Source organism: Etheostoma spectabile, chromosome 21 (genome assembly GCF_008692095.1).
Source record: "Etheostoma spectabile isolate EspeVRDwgs_2016 chromosome 21, UIUC_Espe_1.0, whole genome shotgun sequence".
Classification (NCBI taxonomy): domain Eukaryota; kingdom Metazoa; phylum Chordata; class Actinopteri; order Perciformes; family Percidae; genus Etheostoma; species Etheostoma spectabile.
Window position 1 is genome coordinate 21,660,864 of NC_045753.1, and position 9,950 is coordinate 21,670,813.

The window sequence follows — 9,950 nt, forward strand, 5'->3', positions numbered from 1 at the left end:
TGCAAAAGTTTCTACTCCACATTTGAGTTCAGTTTTTCCTCTGTCATTTGTTTAAATTAACATTTAGTGCCGTCACCAGGGACAGCGATATTGTCCAGTGTGTGTCCGTGTCGCTTACACTGATCAACAAAATCTTCACATGCACTCAGGTGATTTTAAATGGAGGAGGGGACTTGATCTGGGAGAGTTTTTGTTTCACTGTGGAACAAAAAGGCCGTTGTCTCCCCGTAGATGTTGATCCTTAACTGTCGCACTCACTGTGCCTTTGGCTTCATCTGCGACAAAGATATTGCACAAAAAAATGTTAACATTATATACCACTTTAGCAAATGAAGACATTCTAGTTCAATTCACTTACTTTGCTTTGAATCAAAGGTAATATTGTGTTGAGTGAGGAGAGCGTGCAGTCTCTCAATCTCTTCTCTCTGTTTCTGGAAATCCTTTAAGAAAAAATACAATTTCTGTCACACATTTTAGGCAGTATTGCACTTATATACATTATTTTGTAGGCTATTTGTAAGAGTACATAAATGTACACACCTCTGTACATTTCTGTAAAGAGTTGTGTGTTCCTGAATCAGCTGCAACTTCTGGCAGCTTTTTCTTCTTCTCTTTTTGGCTCTTCAGGAGACCAGCGTCGTCAAAAATATCCCTTAAAAGATTGTTGTATCCCTGCAGCAAACATATACGTACATTGTGTTTTAGTGGCAAGACCATTAGGCTATAACTAAAACTGAAATAAAAATGGAGAAAAAGTAGGGCAGAGCTTTGCAATGTAAATTACTGTATAATGTTCAGTGCAAATAGAATAAAGGACTATAGGTCTGTGTTCGAATCACTCGGGGAACCTTAAGAACACCTTTACATTTCATCAGCTTGCAAGTGATCAGCCAAATGACCATGAGGTTGAAAGTGGACAATATTATCTGTTTTGTGCAATTACACTGGCTTGAAATGTGTGCAATACTCAACTGCTACCATTATTAATATTATTACTTTTCACCATTACAACTCCTTAATTATGTAAATACTGTATCATAACATTCCTTTAACTATGTAAATACCGTACATAGCCACACTCCTTATATTTCTTGATTTATATTTCTACTTGATTATTTCTACTATTTGTGCATCTGCAACACAGAATTCCCCTTTGGGGATCAAGAGAGTATTTCTGATTCTGATTCTGAAACTGGTCTTTACCTGCTCAGTAATAAGACCTTCATAGCGAGCCTGCGCAGCTTCATCCCATTCCCTTTGGAGTTTCTCACTCAGTGTCGGGTACACTTAAAAAGAGCATACAAATGATAAGACATCCCTATTACGTTGACTTGCCTTTGTAAGATGTCTTTGTCTTACCCAAAAGGGAATGTGGATGGCAAACAAGAGGAGTCTCAAAGGTTAGCGAGTACACACAAGTACTGGGCTCTGAGACTTGAGCAAGCTTGCTGCTTGCACTGCAGACAAAAATCACCTGCAGAAACAAAAGAAACAAAACATGTTCTATTGTTCATATTGTTGATTTATTCGTGACAATGATTGTGAGACGATGTTTCGATTGAAAAGTTGTCTGTCTAATATGGCTCTGGGGTGATTGTTCAAAACTTTCAAATCCAATGTTTCGTCTAGACTTTAGGTTAACATTGAACTGATGAATTCACTGTTTAAGGTGTTGTTCATTATCTCCTACAGTGTTATTTAAACTCTTATTTTTAAGAAGAAACACAGACCTTAAACGAAGCCAGTGGGAGCTCCTTAATTTTGTTAAATAACTGTCAGAAAAGAGTAAGCATTAAAACTAACATTTGTTTCCCTGTTTCTCGTTCCACAAGCATCCCCGTCTCTCATCCACATGCCTGTGAAAGTGTTATTTGCTATTTCCCACTCCTGCCAGATCCTGTTAGGAACACACAAAAGCTGCTCTTACAACAAACCCAATTGCCATTCATTTATTTATTGGTATTTGTTATAGAGGTGTAGGTAAGGTAAGGGAACCATATCTTACCCCAGGATCCCACTGTAGGAATTCCATCTAAATGACTGCTCATGTTGGGTGATGTTATGAAATGGACAGAATTCATATTTGTACCTGAAATATGACCAGGCACACAAATCCCCTGTTATGTTTTTTCCAGAAACCTTTATGTAACATGCATGTATCAAACTTTAAGCATCCAAAACAGGATTGTTGTATTAGGCCAGTGGAAATGGGGAATAAAAACCTAAATGTAGTGCTCACATGATAGATGATGTAAAGTACTTACGTTGACTCTGTGAGACTGAAGCACTTCCTAGCAAGCTGATGAAAATGTGTGGGGCCTTGAGGGAGACATCGGTGTTGATATGATACGTGAATTCAGTAATTGAGACAGAAAACATCGTGGTAACTCCCAACATCTACTGAACTGGTAACCACTTTACAACAAAGATTTAATCAAAAATTTAAGGCTTTAAATGATGTCAGACTATTTTACCAGACACTGGAGATGGGGTCACTTTAGGCTGGAGTCTGCTTCCCTGAGCCAGAAAAGGATTGTTCAACCTAAATACACAAACGCAAAGAAAATCAGTCAGGAAGGAGCTAATGTAAACCGGGTGCACACTGTGATAGATATGTCTTGGATTAACGTACCCAAATGTGTTTGGCTCCTCGACTATCTTCATTTTACCGGCGAATCCATGGTTTACTGTATAAGAAACTGTCAACATCAGACTTGCCTCAAATCAAAATGTGGCACATATGGTTTGGCGACGGAAAGAAATACATAGCACTTACTGAAAAGAGACACACAGACCATCCACAGCCTTAATAAATTATGCATTCCGTTACAGAACTTTGAAAGGCACATTTTTGACTGAATAAAATAAATTGTGCTGATTGGCATTGGGTTGTCTTCTTTAACTGTCCATGGTTGTTTCTCTATGGGTTGTTTTCTTCATTTCCTGCTTTGTTGGTCATTCGTCAGATGACATTGCACGTGATGAAAATAAGACTAGAGCATGCGCAGTTTACGTCTTGGACGACAACGTACTTTCCGCGTTACAGTAAAAGTAACAAAAGCTAACTAAACTGTATTTGAAATAGTTTATAAAGCAGCGCGCGACAAACGCAGGAATAACAATTGTATTGGAATTTGTGAATGGTCCACGCGTAATTTAAATACTTTAGATATACTGGGCAGTATGCTCTCTATCTAACGTTAGCTAGCTAGCTAACGGTAGACTAGCTAAATTCCGTAAACACATGCACGTTAGTTTTAACGCAAGCTGTAATCTAACAGTAGCAAACTAGCTGTCCACTGGTTGCAACATGGGACGTAAGAAACAGGACAGGTTTGTGCGCCCTGACAACAAAGGCAAAGAAAAAAGACATAAAATGAAGGGGAAATCCGTAGAGGCCTTTACAGATGAAATGCACACTGCTTTTCAAGGTAATAATGAATTGACTAGTTACAATCCAAAATGATGTTTCTACTGTTTTGTGCTTGCCTCAAATTGTACATCTGTGTTACAAGACAAAGATTTAATAAAGTAGTTATCCTGTCTATGCACATTTCATCCCCTTCAAAAATAGCTGGCCCATAACTGGACTAATTTAATATTCAATTTTATATAATTGCACAACGTCCACCTTACATCATTACACCTGCATGTACAGTAACAATCCTGTCATTTTTCTGAGATAATGTCAAAAGGTATTGCTAAGTTAGTATATTGATAAGTATTTTAGTTTTTTTGCAATGTTTTCTCTTCTGTCTCTTTTGGTTATCTAGCTGTCTATCTTTCTAAATAAATACACAATACATAATTAAATATTAATAGGAAGGACAGATGTACTCAAGTATCTCAAGAGAATTACAGGGTTTACATGGTATTCCTGTATTTTAGTATTGGGCCATAAGCCGTTGCAGCATTAACTTAACTTGAGGTTATGATGATGTTCATATAACGTTGGCTGTTCATGTTCTTTGCAAATGTGCTGATTTAACATATGAAAGCGAACCACTGCTGTTAAATTATGCTGCAGTAATATATAATAAGTAAATAGTAATGAATTTGTTGTACATCAATGTCATTGAAGAAAAGGTGAAAAAAAAAAAACCCTGAAAGTTAGTTAACTAAGAGTGCTCACAATTGTATCATAATGTGCACTTTAATCATAATGTACACTTTGTCCTCTGTCACTGTGTTTTTCAGCCAGTTTTTACCCAGAGGAGGGCGCAGAAGCCTCTCAGGTGAAACTGCCTTGTCCACTTGCCATGTGGGAGTTGGGTCACTGTGATCCCAAACGTTGTACTGGCAGAAAGTTGGTACGCAAGGGCTTCGTACGCAACCTGCGCCTTAATCAGAGATTTAATGGACTCATACTGAGTCCGATGGGCACAAAGTATGTGACCCCAGCAGACAGGTGTGCATTTTTTCTTTTTCATTATAACACATTATGAAGATTCATAAGATAAACCATAAACTGCCACATATAACAGTTAATCACGTCATCTTTTTTTTTTGATTTATCAGTTCATAATTTAATCTATAAAGTTTGATTTTAAGATATTTTGTGTCAGATTAACAACCATAAAAGCAAATTTCATAATGAAATGAAACAAAGATACCAACCTTAGTTTATCATTTTCAGACTTCTTCACTTTTACAAAACCCGAACGCGTCATGTTTCTGTCGCTTTCTTCTCGCGATAACACGGCAAGTGGCGTGTATGTTTACGTCCTCTGTATACAGCGTGGACATACACGCGGATAGCTCAAAATACGTACAGATAACAAGCCACTTGGCTTAAGAAATTTGGCGTGCAAAGTCATGATGTCATGTGGTTATTTTATAGCAAAATTATATTACCATAACACCATGAAAAATGTTTTGTTTGAATTTTATTTAATAAATCTCTCTTATTGTGATCAAATGATAATGGAAATGTGACAAAATAAATAAGTTTTTGTATGGACTGTTATGCACAGAGAGATTGTGGCCCAAAATGGGTTAGCAGTGATCGATTGTTCCTGGGCTAAACTGGAGGAGACTCCCTTCAATAAGATGATCGGAACTCACCCCAGGTTACTGCCATACCTCGTAGCTGCAAACCCTGTCAACTACGGCAAGCCTTGCAAGTTATCCTGTGTTGAGGCTTTTGCTGCCACATTCTGCATTGTTGGTAAGGCCTTAGCTTTAGCTATTCAGGAATTATGTACTGTTTTGTCTTCCTGGTTTCTTTTTTTTGTGTCCTGTCACAAATTACAAGTTACATCAGTGTAACTCGTAACACACTGTATCTGATTTTGCAGGTTTTGAAGAACTCGCAATGCTCTTGTTAAATAAATTCAAGTGGGGGAGAGTGTTCCTGGATCTCAATAAAGTTCTGCTGGACCGCTATGCTGCATGCCTGTCAGAGGAAGAACTGCTCTGTGTAGAAAAGGAGTATCTCACGTCTAAACCAGAGGAGGAGGACTTTGGTAAAATGGGGGAGATAGAAAAAAAACATGGGGTCCCATTTAGTGTTTTTCCTACATGTGACAAGGATGTATTTTGTTGCAGATTTAAGACATCTTTTGTTGAAACAATTTTCTTTTTAATGAAAGATTATCATCTATATTGTTCACAGATCCATTTGATGTTAACTCAGGAGTAGAATGTAGGAATCTCAACAGATGTTTGTGGTAAGCACTTATTATTGCTCATGAGGTCATTACATTTATAATCAGAGTGAGGTAAATACCCCCCATAATATGTTTTCAAACCATGTAGTGATACATGTGATTATTAAAGTATTAGTACTGATCCATTCATTTTGCTGTGGACAGGTGGTCAATTTATAGAATCAGCATTTTTTCCTCCTATATCACTTTATAAAATGTTTAATTTGTAACGGAAAGGAAACTGTCAGCTAAAATTAAAAACAAAAAAAGTAAGTAAGTAAGTGGATATACCAAATATTCCTAAAATAAATCTGTACATTCACAGTTTGTTTTCCATGGGTATGGTTACTAAGTTCTTCAAACTCTCATTTCTGTATTAAGTGCACCTGAAGAAAATGATTCTAGTGAGGATACGGACACCTCAGAGGATAACGAAGATGAAGAAGAGGATGAAAAAACACAAGGCAACAATGAGTCAAGAACAGTCCCACATCCTGATGAAGAAGAAGAGGAACAAACTGCATTCAAATCATCACAATAAAGCATACTAGTATCAAAAAAAATTGAAAATGTGTTTGTTTTATGTAAATAGACAAAATAAATTAATATTTGCAACCTTCATTCAGTTTAAGGTATATGTTGGACTACACATGGTTTGATGGTTAAACGTAGACTTGTGGGCCTCTATACTTAAGTTGAAGCAACCTTAGAAGTTAAAAATGTCTATAAGACCTGTAGATAAATCTCTCTACCCAGCATCATTAGTGAATCTAAAATAGACTGTCGCAAAGATAGTTTGTAGGCCACAATAACTGCGGTATTTGAATATCTACAAGTTCAGTAGGTTGTAAATGTGGCGAGGGGGCGGACACAGCGGGACTCTCCTCTGCTGTCCTGCGGTAACATTGTTGTGGAACGACGTCACAACTCGAAAATGAAGGCGCAGAGGCAGCCATTACTGGAGCTTCTCTAATTATTTTATTCCAAATAAATACTCGTGGAAAACTCCCATGGCAAGAGCTACAAGTCAGCTGGTAAGTGTTGCAACTTTAACACGAATAACAGTTCGAAGCCGGTGCTCGAAATGTACAGTGTTGCGGCTGTTTGACAACAAATAGTTACGTCGGGCCTTCATCTAAAGAGCGGTGCTAGCCGCAAGAGATCGTTTAACGTTACGACTCACTAGCAACGTTAGCTCGCTAAGTTGGCTAACACATCACCTAATGTTTGCTACCTTAATCAGAGTTGACCAATCATTATAAAGGGTTCCTTGAATTATGTGGTGTTGTTTTAGCATTTACTAGTGCTTTCTGTTAGTTTTATAGGATGAATGAGCAGTAGCCTTAACGTTATCTGTTGGCTGACGTTAGCTATCTAGCTAAACATGTTCGCGCTTTCGGACGCTGCTTCTGCTTGCTAACGATTTAACATTAGCTTTATTGGTTATAAGATAGCTTTTAAAGATAAACAATTTGTTGTTCGATTGTCAACCCATTAACTTTCAAATTCCCATATTAATGTCGGCGCACTAACTTTGAACATTACTAATAAAAGTTATGTGAAAATGGCATACGCGTTTGAAGTTACCTGGCTTGCTAACGTTAGCTAGCTAATTGACTGGCTGTTAGCGTTAAGTTTATAACTCGCTGTCATTATTGCCGGTGTTTCGGTTTAACTGGTTTTTAAGTTCACTGTGATAGAGGCAGATGTGGTGTAGCGTGTGCCATGAGAAACTCCGCAGAATGATTACGTAGGTAGCTGCAGTGATGCCTGTTTGAAATACTGCAAACGTCATAAATCGTCAAAATGTTCATGCTGTCATTATTTTGTGTCATAATTGTTTTTAAAGTGTTGGTAATGACGTTTATTTAAACCTTCTGAAGTGTTTGCTGACTCTGCGATGGAAACACAAATAAGACCGCTGAAATAAGCAGAACAGCGCTCAGTGCGCTCCGATTAACTGTGTCCAACAAGTTACTAGCATCGGTCATGGCTCATATCGATTCATTTACACTTACAAATACCTAATTTTAACATGGGCAACACAACAGCTGTGTTGTAGAAAATAAAACCAAGTTTCCACACGTCAACATGGTGCACAAATTCAAACTCAATATGCAATGTAAGATCTAGGTCGTGTTAAAGGAATACATTACTCACTAAACGCATTACCATTACTTTAAACACAATTTTACACAAATAATGACAGCATGAACATTTTGTCGATTATTGACGTTTGCGTAGTTTTCAAACGGCATCACTGCAGCAACCTACGTTGTGGTCTTCGTTCTTGCAACGGCATCACAAGTTATTAATAACAGTAGGCCTACTACAACAGGATTACGGTTTTGATATCTGTTACATTTCAATACAGCCTGTAAGTAAACATAAGCTACATATGAGGTTTACACCCAGCTGAATGCAGATGTGGCAACATGTGCATCCGCTCAAGATTACGTTGTGATACATAGGCATTTATAGGCTAGATGTAATTCTATTTATGTAGGCTACGATGTTATATGTTAAGTTGCAACCTTACAATCACGTTCCTTAATGTGCAGAATGCCTACTCATTCATCCATATACAAATGATCACCTCCGCTTATTGAAACGCATATTGCATATAGCCCAGTGGGTCGGAGAGACGTATTTTTTTATTGCTCTGGGTGTCTGGCACATATTGTAGAATTGACTTGAAGTGCCGAGTTGAGCAAGTGTTGGTTGTAGAAAGTCAATCTTGAATGTCTGAATAGTTGCAACATTTAGTTAGGAAACAATGCAATTTCAGATATGTACACCAATTGTTAATAGTTATTTTAAGTTTAGATATCCATAATTACAAAAACATTCCAGATAGTGTAATTTAAAATATCCAAAACTTCACTATGCCTTAAATATTACATACATCATGCTATGAATGATATCTGAAGTTGAGTTTGAGTCAGTAGGCCTATATGAAAAAATCCCATTTCGAAACATAGAAGTGATAGGGTCAAATAATAACAGATAACATGAAACGTCCCCCGCTACATACATCGACACATTTATCATTCCAACAGTATTGCCTATATATACACCAGTTTGCTTACATTTCAGAAACAGTGCTTTAAACGGTGAAGTGTATAGTCACAAGTCCGTCGGGTGTACCGTGACGTGCAGTAAGAGACACCAGTCGCCAGACAACGGATGATAGTTCGTAACGACAACGGCAAGTGTTTGCATAAATGTCTGTCGGGCAGGAATTAATGCTCAGCAACTCGTTTTTATCGTAAAGTTTCACAAGACACTGACATAAATGTGAAATATAAGGAAGCGATATAATTTTTTATTTCCTGGTTAGTCGGGAATGGTCCTGAGAGACCACGGCCTACCCCACATCTGCCTCTATCACCAGTTAACTCAAAACCAGTTTAAACCGAACACCGGCATCATTTGACAAGGCAGCAGGCGCTAACGTTAGCTTGCTAGCAGGTGCTAGTTAGCAAAGAAAGTTCGCACAGGCCTGTTGTTACCCAAGAACACAGGGTTAGGTTAACGTTAGCTGACGTTTCTATCAACCATTACATGGTTGACCAACAGTAACGGATCAGTAGACAGTTATAGGACTAGTTGGCAACCATACAGTCAAGTCTGGATAAGGCAGCTAAATGGCCACACCTTGGTTTTGAATGAGAAGAAGCTAGGCCAACTGAACTAACTAAGGTTAACTGACCTGTTAGCTGAACAGCATCAGCACTAAGTGTTACAGTAGTTTAGTAAGTTAAAAATAACTTTAATTGGTACAAGCACCAAACAGTTTGTTGGAAAGCACTACGTGTCGCTGTATGTAGCTAGTCTTTGAACCTTTAACAATCATTTCGTGGGATTCTCGTCAGTGTTTGTTCGCGTTAGCTGCTATGTCAGTTTGAGCATGTGCATACAAATTAGATGTGTTCATTTCAGCTGTGGTACGAAGTAACGTTATCGCTGTCACATGAAAGCAGTAACTTTGACAGTGTTCACAACTTTAACAATTGAGGGTGTAACCACCAGGCTCAGATTCGGCTTCTCAAATATTCGTTGCATGTCCTTATCAATTCTAGACTTTGCTCCTCAAGTGGTCTCACTTGAAATTGTATATTTTAAGTTAATGTCCTACCAGGAGTATTAGGTGCAGTATATTTAAGTTGACAGCCTTGAAAAGTGCGTCTACTCAAAATGATCCAGATATTCTAAGCCCTATCTCTTCTAGTGTTATATACACATTTGCTGAAATAGGTTGGGTAATTGCTCGTTTTGTATGATATATATATATATATATAT

The 9,950-nt window shown here is 37.8% G+C and overlaps 3 protein-coding genes across 4 annotated transcripts in view; 2 read left to right on the forward strand and 1 right to left on the reverse strand.

Annotated features, from left to right (window-relative positions):
• Nucleotides 1–191: 191 nt before the first annotated feature.
• On the reverse strand, nt 192–3,028 carry gnptg (N-acetylglucosamine-1-phosphate transferase subunit gamma). The gene is made up of 11 exons (XM_032502601.1): nt 2,777–3,028; nt 2,633–2,687; nt 2,475–2,542; nt 2,265–2,319; nt 2,006–2,089; nt 1,804–1,897; nt 1,360–1,474; nt 1,204–1,286; nt 541–672; nt 359–440; nt 192–275 (listed from the first exon to the last, which is right to left on the reverse strand). The coding sequence occupies exons 1-11, from the start codon at nt 2,883–2,885 to the stop codon at nt 196–198; spliced, it is 957 nt and encodes a 318-aa protein (XP_032358492.1). The 5' UTR covers nt 2,886–3,028; the 3' UTR covers nt 192–195.
• An 83-nt stretch (nt 3,029–3,111) lies between these two features.
• Nucleotides 3,112–6,198, forward strand: tsr3 (TSR3 ribosome maturation factor). The gene is made up of 6 exons (XM_032502602.1): nt 3,112–3,431; nt 4,198–4,408; nt 4,974–5,167; nt 5,298–5,465; nt 5,615–5,669; nt 6,030–6,198. Exons 1-6 carry the CDS (start codon nt 3,311–3,313, stop codon nt 6,187–6,189), a joined length of 909 nt encoding a protein of 302 aa, XP_032358493.1. The 5' UTR covers nt 3,112–3,310; the 3' UTR covers nt 6,190–6,198.
• Nucleotides 6,199–6,487: 289 nt separating this feature from the next.
• Nucleotides 6,488–9,950, forward strand: part of pdpk1b (3-phosphoinositide dependent protein kinase 1b) — a 10,528-nt gene continuing 7,065 nt past the window's right edge. For both annotated transcript variants that reach the window (XR_004327251.1, XM_032502597.1), the window contains exon 1: nt 6,488–6,682. Coding sequence is in view for 1 of the 2 variants with exons in the window: in XM_032502597.1 (XP_032358488.1) it covers nt 6,659–6,682 (24 nt within the window). In the remaining variant the exon portion in view is untranslated. The remainder of the gene's footprint in view (nt 6,683–9,950) is intronic.